General features: G+C 35.7%; 1 protein-coding gene across 10 annotated transcripts in view; it reads left to right on the top strand.

The window, feature by feature from the left end:
* FAM120C (family with sequence similarity 120C) overlaps window positions 1–19,691 on the top strand; it is a 120,963-nt gene that overhangs the window by 31,653 nt on the left and 69,619 nt on the right. For all 10 annotated transcript variants that reach the window (XR_006408418.3, XM_026488659.4, XM_026488660.4 and 7 more), the window contains exons 4-6: window positions 2,939–3,067; window positions 18,637–18,739; window positions 19,291–19,367. Coding sequence is in view for 9 of the 10 variants with exons in the window: in XM_026488659.4 (XP_026344444.2) it covers window positions 2,939–3,067; window positions 18,637–18,739; window positions 19,291–19,367 (309 nt within the window). In the remaining variant the exon portion in view is untranslated. The remainder of the gene's footprint in view (window positions 1–2,938; window positions 3,068–18,636; window positions 18,740–19,290; window positions 19,368–19,691) is intronic.

The raw sequence follows: 19,691 nt of genomic DNA, 5'->3' as shown, positions 1-19,691 counted from the left end.
GTGTAAGTTGGTGAGTATATAATTTTTTTCTAATTCTTTCACTCTGCTAGTTCATACCTTTTCCTCTCTCTCCAAGCCTCTAACACTCCCTCCTCCTTGTTCACTGTCAGCTCATGAGCTGGCTTCCTATTTCACTGAGAAAATGGAAGAATTTGAAACAGAACTTTACCAGCTCCTAGCCTTTCATCTTCTCACCTATGTGCATCTATGTGCCCACATTTTCTGCCTGCCCTGTGTTAACTATGGATGACCTGTCCATGTTCCCATCTAAGGCCAACCCCTCTACTTAAATGCCAAATCACATCCCCTCTTGCTAACTGAAAGGCATCACTTTTGCAATTACTTACTTCTTTCTCCTTCATCATCAGTTTTTCTCTCTTCATTGGATTTTTCTCATCAGATTATAGGCATACATCCATCTTAAAAAATAAAGCAAATCCTGCTCTTGACCTTACTCCCTCCACCAAAGCTATTGTTTCATATTTCCTCTTCTCTTATGGCCCACATTTCTTCCTTCCCTTATAGCAAAGCCCTCTAGGGAGTCATCTACACTTGAGCTGTTTATTATCCCTTTTCCCTGTACTCTTTGCAATCTGTTTTGAAATTGTTCTTGACGAGGTCCAGATGTTCATAATCCTTGATGTTAATAAACGTAATGGCCAGTTCTCAGTTTTCATCTTACTTAGTCAATCAGCAGCATTTGACCCAGTTGCTCACTCCCTCTTCTTAGAACATGTTCTTCACTTGGCTTTAAGGACACCACTCTCTTCTAGTTTCCTCCCTACTTTACTGGCTGCTGCTACTGTTTCCTTTGTTGCTTCTTTCTCTTCTTTTCTACTTTTTATCTTTTGGAGTGTCCCAGAATTCTGTCCTTGGTCCCTTCTCTTAGTTCACCCTACACATTCTGCCTTAGTGATTGATATCATCCAGTCTCATGACTTTAAGTATCACCTGTCTATTGATGACTCCTAAATCTATGTCTCTAGTTTTGACATCCCTCTTGAACTCCAGATTGTAATATCTAGCAGCCTACTAAACATCTTAAGGAAGTGTATCTAAGTGGAAACTCATGATCTTTCCCCTAAATATGTTCCTCCCAGAGCCTTCCCCATTTTTATTAATGGCAATCTCATCCTTCTAGTTGTTCAGGCTAAAAACCATAGAGTCATCCTTGACTTCTCTCTCTCTTTCTCACACCCTATATTTCCCTACCAGCAAATACCATCAGTTCTCCCTCTAATATATGTCCATTTCTCACCATTTTCATTGCTACTACCCTGGTCAAGCCACCATTATTTCTTGCTTAAATTATTATAATAGCTTGTTAACTGTTGGTCTTCTGTTTGCACTCTCCCCTCCCCAAAACCTATTCAGTACAACAGCGAGAGTGAATCTTTTAAAAACTGATTCAGATCATGTTACTTCTCTATTCAAAATCCTGCAGTGGCTCTCCATGTCACTCACTCAGTCTTGACCATGGCCTACAAAGTCCTGTACTGACTGGCCTCTGTTACAGTTATGATGTCATCTTTTCTTTTCTTTTGTTTATATAACCTTTGTACTTATTATTCTCTCTACTTGGGATGCTTTTTCCTCCCACACAGTTTTGTGCCTCACTCTTAGAGGTTTTCTCAAATGTCATTTTTCTCAGTGAGGCCTTTCCTGACCATCTTATTTAATATTACCTGCTTGTGCACATGCATGCGCGCGCGCGCACACACACACACACACACACACACACACACTTGAATTCCCACGGCCATCCTCTGCTTAGACTTTCTCCATAGCACTTATCTACACCTAGCACAGTACGCATTTTACTTGTTTATTCTGTTTGACTCGCCTCACCCTATCCTGACACACCTACCCCACAATTTAAGATTCCATGGGGGCAGCGATCTTTATCTTGTTCACTGCTGTATTCTTGGTGCCTGTGACAGTACCTACTTAGTACACAGTAGGCAATAAATACTTGTTGAAGGACTGAATGGTATAGCCTTTTGCCAAAACAGTTTTATATAAAAAGTCTTTAGGAAGTTTGTACCCTTTGACTGAGTAATTACAATTTTAAGAAGCTTGTAATTAAATAATTGGAAAGTGAACAAGAAATCATACCTACATTTTATCACGGCATCAAAAAAACCTGTATTTATTTTTTTATTATAATAATATTTTTTATTATTTTATGTTAGTCACCATACAGTACATCCCTAGTTTTTGATGTAAAGTTCCATGATTTAAAAAATTTTCAAGCATCATAAAAGTAGAGAAAATAATAGCATAGTCAGTCACTATTGTAACATCTTCTAGCTCCAGCAGTTACCAAGATGTAGCCACACTTGCTGGGGGTTTTTTTGTTTCTGTTGCTAATGTATTTTAAAATAAATTCTGGACCTCAAGTCATTTTACTCCCACATTCTTCGATATGCATCTCTAAAACATATGGGTATTTTCATGCATGAGTACAATGCCATTATTATTTTTAACAAAATTAATGGTAATTTCTTGGCATCATTTTAATATCTAGTCCATTTTAGGATCTTCCTGATTGTCTCAAAAAGGCTTTTTTGTGGTTAGTTCAAATCAGGATCCAAACATGGTCCACAAATTAAAACCTTACCTTTAATAGTAAAAAAAATTGGAAGCAGCCAAATGGTATTATGAAAGAAAACTGATGAATTATGACAATGTCATCAACTAGTAGCTCTCTGTATACTAGGATTATAAATGATATGATGTTATCTTTCTTTATACTGTTTGATCTTTTCCAAGTGTTCTATACTGAGAATTACAGGGGAAAATATTTTTAAAGGAAAGATTTTAACTATCTCTCAGTGCATTTACTGAATTTGAATTATCTGTCTTATGTGTGCCTCACTCTTTCTCTTAGTGATCCATCACTGATGTCAGTGTACCTTGCTTGTCTTACCTCTTCTAGGTCCGAGCTCATCAGCTGGTTCTTCCTCCCTGTGATGTGGTGATCAAGGCTGTTTCTGAGTATGTTAGTTCCATCAAAGACCCCTCAAACCTGGATGTGGTTGGAAAGGATGTTTTCAAACAGTCTCAGGTGAGCTAGCCTTTTCCTTCCTGAGTCACCAGTTTTCTTACCTTCACTACTACCACCAGCAGGTCTGATTTTATTTTCTGTGCTACCTACCTTTTCTCTTTGTAGCTGATTGTTTTCTCCGTGCTTACAGACTGAAGCCTTAAAGTTTCCTTTGAAAACATTACTGGGCCTGGACTGAAAGGGTTCTTTAGTTTTTTTCCACTGATTATCAGTGTTATATAAGCTCATTCTGAAAAATTTAGAAGATGAAGTCATTTAAAATCTCATTACTCACAAACAGCTTGCTGTAGTTATCACTCTAGAATATGTCCTTCTTCTCTTTTATTTGTTTCAATTTATATTTTAATATAAAGAAGGTCTTGGTTAATGGGTAATGAAAAAGACTACTTAAAGTAGGTCTACATAAAACAAAAATCAATACGTCATTGTTAGTAGTGAAAAACGGGCTCTACTGGGAATTTGTCTTGTGAAATAAAATTAAAAGTTAGGAAAATAAGTTAGTTTTATTTTTAATTTAACTTATACTTGCATAATGGGTTTTTCAGTTTATTTTTGAAATTAACATAAAGTAAAACTGACTTTCGTATATGTGTGTATATAATTCTGTGAATTTTTAGCACATGTATAGATTATGTAACCGCCATCACAATCAGGATCAGAACAGCTGAACCACCCCAGAAATCTCTCATACTATCCCTTTGTAATCACACCCAAACATCACTAACTCCTGGCAACTACCAGTCTGTTCTCTGTCACTATAGTTGTATCTTTTAGAGAATAACATATGAATGGAATCATACAGTACGTAATCTTTTAAGAACAGCATTTTTCATTCAACATAATGCTTTTGAGAATCTTCTAAGTTGTTTCCTATTGCATCTATCAATAATTCATTCCTTTTTATTGCCAAGTAGTATACATTGTGTGGATATACCACAGTATGTTTATTCATTCATCCCTGGAAGATATTTGAGTTGTTTCCAATTTTTGGTGGTTTGAATAGAGTTGCTATAAACATTTGTGTACCGGGCTTTTTTTTATGAGCATAAGTTTTCATTTCCTTGGTGTAAATACCTAGGAGTGGGATTTCTGGGTCATATGGTAAGTATATGTTTAACTTTAACTTTATAAGACCTTGCCAAGCATTTTCCAGTGTGGCTGTTCCATTCCTCACTAGCACTTGTTATTGTCAGTATTTTTTTATAGCCATTCTAAAAGGGGTATAGTGGTAGCTCTTCATAATTTTAATTTGCATTTCTGAAATGAGTAATGGTGAACATTTTTTTCTTTTGCGTATTTGCCATTCATATACCCTCTTTGGTGAATAGTCTATTCATGAACAGTCTTTTGTCCATTTTTACTCGAGTTATTTATTTACTCACTGTTGATTTTTGAGAGTTCTTTGTATATTCTTGCTTAAAGTCCTTTGTCAGATATCTGGTTTGCAAATATTTTCTCCCAGTCTGTAGTTTATCTTTACATTCTGTAAGTGTATTTTGCAAAGGAAAAGTTTTAAATTTTCATCTCTATGGATCATGCCATTGGTGTCATGTATAAAAATCCTTTGCCTAACTGCAGGCATGCTGATATTGTCCTGTTTTCTTGTAAAAAAATTATATACTTTTACATTTTACATTTAGAACAGATCATCCATTTTGAGTTCCCTTTTTATAAAGTGTCAGGTATTTTGGTTTATTTTTTGCATACGGATGTCCAGTTGTTTCAACAGTTTGTTGAAAAGACTGTCTTTTCTCCATTGAATTGCTATTTGTGTGGGTCTATTTCTGGACACTATTCTGTTCAGTTGATCCATGTGTCTATTTCTTTGCAAATAGGACTCTGTCCTGAATACTGTAGCTTTATGGTAAGTCAAAACTAGGTAGTGATCCCTCCAATTTTCTTTTTCTTTTTCAAAATTATTTTATCTATTCTAGTTCCTTTGTCTCTCCATACACATTTCAGAATAATCTTTTCTATATCCACAACAAATAATCCTGCTGGGATTTTAATGGGAATTCCTTATATTAAATATACAGTTGACCCTTTAACAACATGGGGGTTAGGGAAACCGACCCTAAAATCCATGCATAATTTTTAATTCCCCAAATATGTAGCTACTAATAGCCTATTACTGATTGGATGCATTACTGATAACGTGAACTGTCAATTAACACATGTTTTGTATGTTTAATGTATTGTATACTGTATTCTTATAATAAAGTAAGCTAGAGAAAAGAAAATGTTATTAAGAAAATTATAAGGAAGAGAAAATACATTTAAAGTACTGTATTGTATTTATCAAAAAAAGTTCACATATAAGTGGACCCACACAGCTCAAACCTGTGTTGTTCAAGGGTCAACTGTATAGATGAATTTGAGTTTTCAAATCCAGCAATACAATATATCTCTCCATTTATTTAGTTCATCTTTGATTTTTTCATCAGCATTATATAGTTTTCAGGATACAAGTCCCATACATTTTTTTTATTATTTTTTAATTTAAATTCAATTAATTAACATATAATGTATTATTTGTTTCAGGGGTACAGGTTTGTGATTCATCAATCTTATATAATACCCAGTGGTCATTATAACACGTACCCTCCCCAGTGTCCATCACCCCATTACCCCATCCCCCACCCCCCTCCCCTCCAGCAACCCACAGTTTGTTTCCTAAGACTAAGAGTCTCTTATGGTTTGTCTCCTTCTCCGGTTTTGTCTTCTTTCATTTTTTCCTCTCTTCCCCCTTGACCCTCTGCCGCCTTTCTTAAATTCCACATATCAGTGAGATCAAGTGATAATTGTCTTTCTCTGATTAACTTATTTCGCTTAGCATAATACCCTCTAGTTCCATCCATTGCAAATGGCAAGATTTCTTTTTTTGATGGCTGCATAATATTCCATTGTATATATACACACCACATCTTCTTTATCCATTCATCTTTCAATGGACATCTGGGCTCTTTCCATACTTTGGCTATTGTGAACATTGCTACTATAAACATTGGGGTGCAGTTGCCCCTTTGGATCACTACATTTGTATCTTTGGGGTAAATACCCAGTAATGCAATTGCTGGGTCATTGGGTAGCTCTATTTTCAACTTTTTGAGGAATCTCCATACTGTTTTCCAGAGTGGCTGCACCAACTTGCATTCCCACCAGCAGTGTAGGAGGGATCCCCTTTCTCCACATCCTCTCCAGCAATTGTTGTTCCTTGCCTTGTCAATTTTTGCCATTCTAACTGGCGTAAGGTGGTATCTTAGTGTGGTTTTGATTTGAATTTCCCTGATGGCTAATGATTTTGAGCATTTTTTCATGTGTCTGTTGGCCATTTGGATGTCTTCTTTGTAGAAATGTCTGTTCATGTCTTCTGCCCATTTTTGATGGATTATTTGTTCTTTGGGTGTTGAGTTTGATAACTTCTTTATAGATTTTGGATACTAGTCCTTTATCTTAATGTCATTTTCAAATATCTTCTCCCATTCTGTCAGTTGTCTTTTGGTTTTGTTGACTGTTTCCTTTGCCGTGCAAAAGCTTTTTATCTTGTTGAAGTCCCAAAAGTTCATTTTTGCCTTTGTTTCCCTTGCCTTTGGGGACGTGTCCAGCAAGAAGTTGCTGTGGCTGAGGTTGAAGAGGCTGCTGTCTGTGTTCTCCTCTAGGATTTTGATGGATTCCCATCTCACATTGAGGTCTTTCATCCATTTTGAATTTATTTTTTGTGTGGTGTAAGAAAGTGGTCCAGTTTCATTCTTCTGTATGTTGCTGTCCAGTTTTCCCAGCACCATTTATTGAAGAGACTGTCTTTTTCCCATTGATATTCTTTCCTGCTTTGTCAAAGATTAATTGACCATAGAGTTGAGTGTCCGTTTCTGGGTTCTCTGTTCTGTTCCACTGATCTATGTGTCTATTTTTGTGCCAGTACCATACTGTCTTGATGATTACATCTTTGTAATAGAGCTTGAAGACTGGAATTTTGATGACACCAGCTTTGGTTTTCTTTTTCAACATTCCTTTGGCTATTTGGGGTCTTTTCTGGTTCCATACAAATTTTAGGATTATTTGTTCCAGTTCAGTGAAAAAAGTTGATGGTATTTTGGAAGGGATTGAACTGAATGTGTCGATTGCTCTAGGTCACATAGACATTTTAACAATATTTGTTCTTCCAATCCATGAGCATGGAATGTTTTTCCATTTCTTTGTGTCTTCCTCAATTTCTTTCATGAGTGTTCTGTAGTTTTCAAAGTACAGATCCTTTGCCCGCTTGGTTAGGTTTATTCCTAGGTATCTATGGTTTTGGGTGCAATTGTAAATGGGATTGACTCCTTAATTTCTCTCTCTGCTGCTTCATTATTGGTGTATAAAAATGCAACTGATTTCTGTGCATTGATTTTATATCCTTCCACTTTGCTGAATTCCTGTATGAGTTCTAGCAATTTTGGTGTGGAGTCTTTGGGTTTTCTACATTAGAGGATCATGTCATCTGCAAAGAGTGAGAGTTTGACTTCTTCTTTGCCAATTCAGGTGCCTTTTATTTGTTTTCGATGTCTGATTGCTGAGGCTAGGACAAGTCCCATACATTTTTTAACAATTATATAAGGATTTTATATTTGAGGCACCTATTGTAAAAGATATTGTTTTGTTCATTTCAATTTCTAATTGTTCATTGCTGCTCTATAAAAATATGATTGATTTTTGTGTGTTGACCTTGTATTCTGCAACCTTTCTAAACTCACAAGAAGTTTTTTGGTACGTTTGTTGGTATTTTCTGTGTAGATGATCATATTGTCTGTGAATAAGGACAGTTTTATTTCTTTTCTAGTCTGTGTGTCTTTTTCTTCCTTACTGCACCATCTAGGATTTCTAAACAATGGTGAATAGGAGTGATGATTTATTTTGTTCCCAATCTTCAGGAAGAGCATTCAGTCAGCATTAAGTATTACATTAGCTGTAGGTCTTGTAGATGTACATTATCAGGTTGAGGAAGTTATGTTCCTGATTTACTAAGAGTTCTTATCATTAAAGGATGGTGTACTTTGTCAAATGTATTTTTTTTTTTTTGCATCTGCTGATAGGATCATGTGCTTTTTCTGCTTTAGTCCATTGATTAATATTGAACCATCTTTGCATTCCCAGGATGTGGTCAAGGTATATTCTTCCTTTTTTTATATTATTGGATTTGAATTACTAGTATTTCATTGAACATTTTTGCATTTGTTTTCTTGAGGAATGTTGGTCAATAGTGTTTTTGTGCTGTCTTTGTCTGGTTTGGTATCAGGGTAATGCTGGACTCAAAATGAGTTGGCAAGTATTCTTCTGATTTTTGGGAGAGATTGTGTAGAATTGGTTTTTCCTCTTTAACAGTGGTAGAATTTGCCAGTGATTTCTTGTAGAGATTTATTTGAATTTATGCTATTTAGAGTTTTCTAGCTTCTTGAATATCTAAGTATGTCTTTCACTAAATTTGAGAATTTTTCAGCTATTTTTTTTTCTGTTCCATGTTTTCCTTTCCTTCCGTGTGTATATTAACACAAATGTTAGACCTTTTGGCATTATTCTGTAGGTCCTTGAGGCTCTGCATTTTTCAGTAAAATTATATTTTTGTCACTGATTTTCACACTGGATAATTTCTTTTGATTTATCATAAATTTCATTGACTCTTTTCTTGGTCATCTCTGTCCTGCTATAGAGCCCATCCAACAAAGTTTTTAAAATTTTGGTTACGGTATTGTTAAGTTCTAAAATTTCCATTTGGTTCTTTACATATTATCTTTTTTTGCGGAGACTTTCCATCTTTCTCTGTGTTTCAGAAATGTTTCCCTTACTTCCAAGCACTTTTATAAAGCTGCTTTAACATCTTTGTCAGATAATCCCAGTGTGTTTGTCATCTCAGCTTGGGAGTCTTGATATTGTTTCAATATAAGAAGGAATGTTGACAGTTTTGTTTTAGGAGGCAATTGACCCATTTAGGTTTAGACCACAAGTTCTTACCATCCTTCTGTGGGCTGTGGTTTCATTGTCAGTGCAATTTTCAAAGTCGTTCCAAACTTATTTGGCTCAGTCCCATGTATATGCCACCCACTCAGTATCCAGTCTGGGACTTGTTTGGTTGTTTATCTCTTCAGTTCTCAGAGTCTGTGGTCTGCTGTTTAGTGTCAGATCCACATATTCTGCTGCTCTGTCTCTGCGATCTCTTCAGTATTCCTGGTTCATTGGGCCACCCTTTCTCTGTGTCTGGGGCCAAACAGCAGAAGGATAGAAAGAGAGGAAAAGCATCAAAGGCTCACCCTACCCTACTGAGACCACTGCTTCTCTGATTGGAAAGGAAGCTTCCTGTTATTCCCGTGTTGCCACTGCTGCCACCATAGGTTTGTTTCAGGCTGGCCCACATGAGAACAGAAAAAAGGAAAGAAAAAGAAATTAGAGTGTTTCCATATACTTTCTTGAGTTTTCAAGAACCCCCTTTCCCATTCTTCAAGCCAGAACTAAGCTAGGGTTTCCCCTGGAGCTCTCAGTCCACATCAAAGTATGCTTCTAGATGTTAGGCTGCATTCTGTCCACACCAAGAGATACTGCAAGAAAAAGAAATCCTAAAAAAGAAAAAGAAATCCTAAACTCACCCTTGATTCTGTGGTACGTTGAATTCTGGCCTTCTTCCCCAGCCCTCCTGTTACTGTTTACTTTTCAGAGTCTTCAAATAGCTGCTCCTAGGTTTTATAACTACCTTCCAGTGGGAATAAGGTAGTGTGTTTCCTCCATCTTATCTAAAATGGAACTCTCTCTGTAGATTTTTTTTAAATGAATAAAGCATGAAATCAGCACTTTATCGTGGGAGCATAATTTTCCTAACCAGTTATATGATAGGACAATCTAGCATCCATTACTTTACATCTAACTTTCTAGCATAATCATAAAAAGGTTTTTTTTCATAAAAAATGTACTTGGGCTTTATTTTCCCAAAGGGCTTAGTTTCTTTCAATATTCAAATCATTGTTTTTCCAAGTGCCTTTCTTAACATCATCTTTCATAATTTTTTCTTCCACTGTTGTTGAACACTAACTGTACCACTCATTTTCCATGACTTCTAGCATGATGTATGCAGTCCTCCATCATTTCCCTTGACTTAAGGAAATCCTGACCTTTATGATACATTATGCTCATTCACTTTGTTGATTTCCATTGTACTTTCAGCTGTTTGCCTCAGACAATTAGGAAGACACTGACCCACAAAGAAAGAAATTGACATAGTGGGTAGGGGGAGATACTAGTGTTAAGCAGGGGATACTGTTTGGATGAATAAGTTTTCCTTCCCCTTTTTATTGTGGTAAAATATACATAACATAAAATTTACCATCCTAATCATTTTAAGTGAATCATTTTAAGTGTACAGTTCAGTGGTATTAAATACATTCGTAATGTCGTGTATCCATCACCATCATCCATCTCCATAACTCTTATCATCTTGTAAAACTGAAACTCTATACCCATTATATGATAACTTCCCATTTTCCTCTCCCCTCCAGCCCTTGGCAACCACAATTCAACTTTCTTTTCCTATGATTTTTTTAAAGATTTTTATTTATTTATTTATTTGACAGACAGAGAGAGCACAAGCAGGGGGAGGAGCAGAGGGAGAGGGAGAAGCAGGCTCCCCACTGAGCAGGGAGCCCGATGTGGGCCTCGATCCCAGGACCCTGAGATCATGACCTGAGCTGAAGGCAGACGCTTAAGCGACTGAGCCACCCAGGTGCCCCTCTTTCCCTATGATTTTGACCACTTTAGGTGCCTCATCTAAATGGAATTATACAGTATTTGTCTTTTTGTGACTGACTTATTTCACTTACCATGATGCCCTCAAGGTTCATCTATGTTGTAGCATGTGCCAGAATTTCTTTCCTTTTTAAAACGAAATAATATTCCATTATATGTTGACAGAGGAAAAATTTTATAAGTGTTCATCTGAGTGGTGAATATTTTTAATGTTACAGCTTTTGCTTCCCTTTATAGCTTTATGATCTTTGGAACCTGGATAATGACTATTCTTAATAACAAGGATCCCCCTTTTCACTAAATAATAAGAACAAAACATTTTTAAAATAGAGACTTTGCTATGAATTCCCCCACCCTAAATGTTTTATAGTGTTTCCTAGTCCCCTTCATATGTATGTTTTTATGTGGTAGTGATCTCAGTGTAAAAATTTTTAACCTGCTTTTTTCACTTAACATTATGTCTTAAACCAGTTTTCATTGTTGCTGTATAATTTTCATAAACATCATTTTTAGCAGTTGTATAATTATGAGAGCTCTTCTAAACAAACATACAAAAACTGCTAGGTAATAGCATCAAAGGACAGTGTTCTGCTCTGCTACCTATGGCCTCTCAGGATCTATAAAAGAAAAGGGTAGGGCATTATTAAATACGACCATATATTAAGTACTGAATATACTTCTACAGACAAGGTCCCATGCTAGACACTAAAATATAAATGTGAATAAACCCTTCTTTGTTCTTGCAGAACTTTAGGTTAAATGGGAGGCAGAAGCAAATCAGTAAGTACAACAAAGAAAAACCACAGTAAATGTGTCACGGAAGGAAAGGTTTTGTAGAAGTCATACCCTTGAAGGCAGAGTAAATGTTTGTCAGGGCACAGAACAGTGGTACACTGAGGGAAGTACACATAATTCAGTATTTCAGGGGATTAGGTCATTGATCTTTACTCACTGATGTTGAATGGTTTATAAGTTAAGTGCAGAAAGCAAGTTGAAAAACAGTATAATAATATGATTCCATATATATGAAAAAACCAAAACCATATTGGTGTACATACATAATGTGTATATGACATGACATAGACCAAACTGATTAACACTGGTCACTTCTAGGAAGAGGAGTAAGTACACAGCTATAGATATTAAGGAAGCCTGTGTGTGGCTTACATTTTTTAGGAGATTGTTAGGTATGTAATTAAATATAAAATGGAAATAATAGTGAATATATAACTAATGGAACCTTGATACAGTGGAATATTATTCAACCAAATAGATATCATTCCATAAGTCAGTAATTTGCATATATTCTTGAGATTTGGAATACTTTTTCAGACAATTATATACTCAGATTTTTGAGAAAGGAGAGTGATTTTATTTCTAAGTGAGGCTGGAGGACCTGGTGATCTTGATTTCTGTGTTTGTGTGCCTGAATGTACATAAATAAAGACATCTGGAATGCTATATAGGTCCTAGAATGTTAACAATTACAGGTTCTGAAGAAGATTATAAATGTTTAAAATAAACATTTATAATGTTTATTTTATAAATATAGATGTCTTTATAAATAAAGACATCTGGAATGCTATATAGGTCCTAGAATGTTAACAATTACAGGTTCTGAAGAAGATTATAAATGTTTAAAATTTTACTTTTTGGGATTACATATTTTAATTTTTTATACATTTTAAGAAATGTTTCTTGCAGTTAGAAGACTTTTTTTGTAGAAAGTACTCAACATTGGGCTGGATGGTGAATTGGGCACTCTCATGCACTGATGATGAGAGCATAACTTGAGACATCGGTTTTGGAAAGAGATTTACTATCATGTGTCAAAAGTCTATGCATTTTAGACTTAAAGAGTGCAGATCAAAAGCGAGAGGATGGAGAACCATCTGTCATGCTAATGGACATAAAAAAAAAAAGCTGGAGTAGCCATACTTCTATCAGACAAACTAGATTTGAAAACAAAGACTAACAAGAGAAGAAGGGCATTATATCATAATTAAGGGGTCTATTCATCAAGATCTAACAATTGTAAATATTTATGCCCCCAACTTGGGAGCACCCAAATATACAAATCAATTAATAATAAACATAAACCCATTGATAATAATACAACAATAGGGGACTTTAACACCCCACTTACAGCAATGGACAGATCGTCTAAGCAGAAAGTCAACAAGGAAACAATGGCTTTGAATGACACACTGGACCAAATGGACTTAACAGATATATTCAGAACATTTCATCCTAAAGCAGCAGAATACACATTCTTTTCGAGTGCACATGGGACAGTCTCCAAAATGGATCACATACTGGGTCAATAATCAGCCCTCAACAAGTACAAAAAGACTAAGATCATAATATGCACATTTTTGGACCACAACATTATGAAACTTGAAGTCAACCACAAGAAAAAAATTGGAAAGACCACAAATACATGGAGGTTAAAGAACATCCTACTAAAGAATGAATGGGTTAACTAGGAATTAAAGAAGAAATTTAAAAATACATGGAAGCAAATGAAAATGAAACACAGCAGTCCAAAACCTTTGGGATACAGCAAAGGCAGTATTAAAAGGGAAGTGCATTGCTCTACAGTCCTACCTCAAGAAGCAAGAAAAGTCTCAAATACACAATCTAACCTTACACGTAAAGGAGCTAGAAAAGGAACAGCAAATAAAAACCTAAATCCAAGAGAAGAAGGGAAATAATTAAGATTAGAGCATAAATAAACTATATAGAAACCAAAACAAAACAAAACAACCCGTAGCACAGATTAACAAAACTAAGAGCTAGTTCTTCGAAAGAATTTAAAAAAATGATAAACCCCTAGCCAGACTTATCAAAAAGAAAAGAGAAAGGACACAAAAAGGATAAAATCATGAATGAAAGAGGAGAGATCACAACCAACACCACAGAAACACAGTTATAAAACAATACTATGAAAAATTATATGCCAGCAAACTGGGCAACTTGGAAGAAATGGACAAATTCCTAGAAACCTACAAACTACCAAAACTGAAACATGAAGAAATAGAAAATTTGAACGGACCCATAACCAGAAAAGAAATTGAATCAGTAATCAAAAATCTCCCAAAAACAAGAGCCCAGGGCCAGATGGTTTCCCAGGGGGAATTCTACCAGACATTTAAAGAAGAGTTGATACTTGTTCTCCTCAAACTGTTCCAAAAGTACAGAAATGGAAGGAAAACTTCCAAACTCATTGTATGAAGCCAGTATTACCTTGATTCTAAACCCAGACAAAGACCCCACTAAAAAGGAGAATTATAGGCCACTATCCCTGATAAACATGGATGCAAAAATTCTCAGTAAACTACTAGCAAACCAAATTCAACAGTACATTAAAATAATGATTTACCACGTTCAGGTGGGATTTATTCCTGGGCCACAGAGGTGATTCAGTATTCACAAATCAATCAATATGATACATCACATTAGTAAGAGAAAGGATAAGAACCATATAATACTGTTAATAGATGCAAAAAAAAAGCATTTGAAAAAAATACATCATCCTTTCTTGATAAAAACCCTCAACAATGTAGGGATAGAAGGAACATACTTCAGCCTCATGCAGGCAATATACAAAAGACCCACAGTTAGTATCCTCAATGGGGAAAAACTGAGAGCCCTTCCCCTATGGTCAGGAACAAGACAAGAATGTCTGCTCTCACCATTACTATTTAACATAGTACTGGAAAAGTCTTGCCCTCAGCAATCAGCCAACAAAAAGAAATAAAAGGCATCCAAATTGTCAAGGAAGAAGTCAAACTTTCGCTATTTGTAGACAACATGATACTCTATGTAGAAAACGCAAAAGACTCCACCAAAAAATTGCTAGAACTTAAACATGAATTCAGCAGAGTTGCAGGATATAAAATCAATGTGCAGAAATCTGTTGTATTTCTATACACCAATAATGAAGCAGCAAAAAGAGAAATCAAGGAATCGATCCCATTTGCAGTTGCACCAAAAACAAGAAGGTACCTAGGAATAAACCTAACTAAAGAGGTAAAAGATGTGTACTCCTAAAACTATAGAACATTTATGAAAGAAATTGAGGAGGACACAAAGAAATGGAAGAGCATTCCATGTGCGTTGAAAGAACAAACATTATTAAGATGTCTATACTACCCAAAGCAATTTACACGTTTAATGCAATCCCTATCAAAATACCATCAGCAATTTTCACAGAGCTGGAACAAACCATCCTACAATTTGTATGGAACCAACAAAAGATCCCAAATAGCCAAAGCAATCATGAAAAAGAATAATTCTGGATTTCAAGTTATATTACAAAGCTGTAGTCATCAAAACAGTATGATGCTGGCACAAAAACAGACACATAGATCAGTGGAACAGAATGGAAAACCCAGAAATGGACCCTCAACTCTATAGTCAACTAATCTTTGACAAAGCAGAAAAGAATATCCAATGGAAAAAAGACAGTCTCTTCAACAAATGGTGTTGGGAAAACTGGACAACAACATGCACAAGTATGAAACTGGATCACTTTCTTACACTGTACACTAAAATAAATTCAAAATGGATGAAAGACCTAAATGTGAGACAGGAATCCATCAAAATCCTAGAGGAGAACACAGGCAACAACCTCTTTGACCTCAGCAGCAGCAACTTCTTCTTCCTAGACACGTCTCCAGAGGCAAGGGGAACAAAAGCAAAAAATGAACTATTGGGACTTATTCAAGGTAAAAACATCTGCACAGTGAAGGAAACAATCAACAAAACTAAAAGGCAGCATGTGGAATGGGAGAAGATATTTGCAAATGACATATCTGATAAAGGGTTAGTATCCAAAATCAATAAAGAACTTATTAAACTCAACACCCAAATAAACAAATAATCCAGTTAAGAAATGGGCAGAAGATATGTATAGAAACTTTTCCAAAAAAGACAGCGAGATGGCCAACAGACACATGAAAAGATGCTCAACATCACTCATCATCAGCGAAATGCAAATCAAAACCACAATGAAATATCACCTCACACCTGTCAGAATGGCCAAAATTAACACTAGAAACAACAGGGTTGGTGAGGATGCGAGGAAAGGCGAAGCCTCTTGCGCTATTGGTGGGAATGCAAACTGATGCAGCTACTACTCTGGAGAACAGTTTGGAGGTTCCTTAAAAAGTTAAAAATAGAACTACCCTACCATCCCACAATTGCACTACTAGGTGTTTACCCAAAGAATACAAAAATGCAGATTCAAAGGGGTGCATGCACCCTGATGTTTATAACAGCATTATCAGCAGTAGCCAAACTATAGAAAGAACCCAGATGTCTTCAGGCTGATGCATGGATAAAGAAGATGTGGTGTATGTGTGTGTGTGTGTGTGTGTGTGTGTGTGTGTGTGTTGCATATATATATATATATATATATATATATATATATATATATATATATATATGCAATGGAATATTAGTCATCAAAAAGAATGAAATATTGCCATTTGTAACAATGTAGATGGAACTAGAGTGTATTATGCTAAGTGAAATAAATGTCAGAGAAAGACAAATAACATATGATCTCACTCATATGTGGAATTGAAGAAACAAAACAGAGGATCATTGGGGAAGGGGGAAAAGAAAAAAACGGAGAGAGGGAAACAAGCCATAAGAGACTTTTTTAAAAAGATTAATTAATTAATTTACTTGAGAGAGAGAGAGAGTGGGGGGAAGGGCAGACGGGGAAGGAGAGAGACAAGCAGACACCCCACTGAGTGTGGAGCCCACTGTGGGGCTTGATCTCATGACCCTGAGATTATGACCTGAGCCAAAGCCAAGACAGATGCTTAACTGACTGAGCCACCCAGGTGCCCCTAAGCCATAAGAGACTCTTAACTGTAGAGAACAAACTGAGGGTTGATGGAGGGAGGCATGTGGGGGATGGGCTAGATGGGTAACGGGTATTAAAGAGGGCACTTTTGATGAGCACTGGGTGTTGTATGTAAGTGATAAATCACTGAATTCTACTCTAGAAACCAATATTGCATGGTATGTTAACTAAAATTTTGAATTTAAAAAATATGTCTATGAAAATGACCATATCCTTTGACCTGGTATTTCTACTTCTAAGAATATTCCCTATGAAATTATCCAAGAAACTTGTGTAAAATTATGCTTATCAAAGCATTTTTTATAATGATAAAGTAGAAATGACTTTAATAGTTTATATTCCATTTGATGAAATATTAGGAAGTTCATAAAATAATATATTCAAGAGGACTTTAAAATTACATTGGAAAAGGTTTGATAAGGAAAAGCTCCTTCTCAGTCAGCCCTAACGCCTCAGAGATGAACAGTATTTTTACTTCTTTTGCCATAGATTAGTTTTGCTTCTACTTGAACTTTATATATACTCTTTTGTGTCTCTTTTCTTTCACTCAGTATAAGGTATTTGAGACTTATCTGTGTTGCACTTTGTTCTTTTTATAACTGTATAGTATTCCATTGTAGGAATCTACCACAATTATTCATTCTTCTCTTGGTATACATTTGAGTTATTTGGGTTTGGGGCCATTATGAATAAATTTGTTGTTAGTATTCTCATTCCTATCTTTTGGTGGACATATGTACTCATTTCTCCTGGGTAAATACATGGAAGTAGGAATGCTGTGCCAGGTGGTAAATATATGTTTCACTTTGTAAGAAACTGCCAATCTATTTTCCACATTAAACCAATGTACACTCCCACCAGCAATGCACTGAAGTTCCAGTTATTCCATATCCTTACCAGTGCCTGATACTTACAATCTTTAATTTCAACCATTCTGGTGGATATATAGCGATGACACATTGTGGTTTTTGTATATGTTTAAGTGCTTTTTATTTTAGTGTTAATACCTTTCGAACCAATGATTCCACTTTGGGGACATTTTCCTAGGAACATAATCTGAAATCCAGAAAAAAATTGTATGTACATATGTGTTCTTTGTTGCATAACTTATAATAGCCAAATGTGAGAAATAATGTCAGGTATTAGGGAAGTAGTTACGTAATTTATGATACATTTATATTTTTAAAAATACAGTCATTCAAAATTATAATAGAAGGGGGATATGAAATTATATAGTATCAACTATAGAAAATATGTATATTAAAATAGACCAGTAATATGTCAACAAAACAAGTTTATTTTAAAATACTGGAAGAAGGGGCAACTGAGTGGCTTAGTCAGTTAAGTGTCTGACTCTTGATTTCAGCTCAGGTCATGATCTCAGGTTCCTGGGATTGAGCTCCGTGTCAGGTTCTGTGCTCAGTATGGAATCTGCTTGAGGATTCTCTCTCTCCTTTTGCCCCTCACCCCACTCATATGCATGCTCTCTCTCTCTTTCCCTCTCTCTCAGATAAATTTAAAAAATAATAAATAAATAATCTATCTTTTAAAAAAATTTGAAAGATAAAATACATAAAATAAAATACTGGAAGAAAACAGACCAAAATATCTTTGGGTGGTGGTAGTATGTAATTTTTCCCCATCCTTAATCAATTTTTTCTGATGATCATATGACCATTTTAGAATAGCACAAAATGTAAGTAAACTTTATTTACTTACTTATTTTTAAGCTTAATTTTTTTTATTTTACATTTTATAATGCTTTCTCTCTACCTAGTCTTTTCCGCAACATGAAAAATTGCTCTCTTGGGTTTCTTAAAATATTTTATTTCTGCTACTGTTTTGACTCTTCAATTATAAGTTACATGAAAAAGACGCTCTCATGTTGTTTCTTCTCCTGAACATCTGATGTTCCAATGTCCAGTCCAGGACAGAAGATAAAATAGAGCGATTCAAGAAAGCAGTTGAATACTATTCAGTCACAACCAAACTCTCTTCGCTGCCAGTGGGTCCCTCCTCCTTTCTAGGTAAGGCTTCCATCTGATGCAGAGCTGCTCTATCCAAAGGGGAAACTGAGTCCCTCATGGGAACTCCTGGCCCAGAGTGAAATGACTTGTTGTATTGCACTTTTGTAGAAGTCATTACTGTCCTTTTGATTTCCATGTAATAAGAGTGGTGACCTGGGACAGGGCACTGATTTCTCAAATTTGTAGATGGGGTCCAATGCCATTTCCTTAGGTTGCGCTTTTTCTGGCACTAACCTCCATTACAGCCTGGCGTACGTAACATAGCCCTGTCTTTGGGTTCTGGCCTGGGTTTGAATTCCACCTCTGCTGCTTAATACCTGTGTGATCTTAACTTGTCACATTTGCATGTATGTTATGTGGCTCATGATATCTATTTTATAAGATTTTTTTTAAGATAAAATAATTTCTGTTAGGTTCTTGGCATGGCACATAGCTGCTGTTCAATAAATTATAATTTATTAATAATTTTTCAAGCACTGTGGTGTTAGCAGAATGTAATATTGTAGAATTAGTAGAATTGACTAAAGTATAGCCCTTTCTCTTGGCTTCAGGTTTTCGGAATAATCGGCTTGGAAACCCTCCCCTTCCACGAAATCAGATGGGTACTATCTCTGCTGGAAAGCCAATGGTAATATCTTTCAAGAGTCCCAAGACCATGTGTTAGCATTAGACTCAGGTTGCTTTCTGATTTTTATACTCTGAGTTAAGGAGTTAAAGTAATTCAATGTTATCAGAATATCAAGACTGTATATACCTATGTCACATTCTCAACTTAAGGCTGGCAGACTACATAAAGAAAATATCCAAATCAATCAGTAACCACTAGGGCATTGTGAAGGTAGATTAGCTAATGTTGGAGAGTGGTTCTAGGAGACATGGATTGGTCCATTGTCCTGCCTCTGGAGGATTCTGTCCATATATCACTGTTAGAATAATTTCTTATTATTCTCAG

Source organism: Ursus arctos, chromosome X, assembly GCF_023065955.2.
Source record: "Ursus arctos isolate Adak ecotype North America chromosome X, UrsArc2.0, whole genome shotgun sequence".
Lineage (NCBI taxonomy): Eukaryota > Metazoa > Chordata > Mammalia > Carnivora > Ursidae > Ursus > Ursus arctos.
This window is presented reverse-complemented; position numbering and strand designations above follow the sequence as displayed.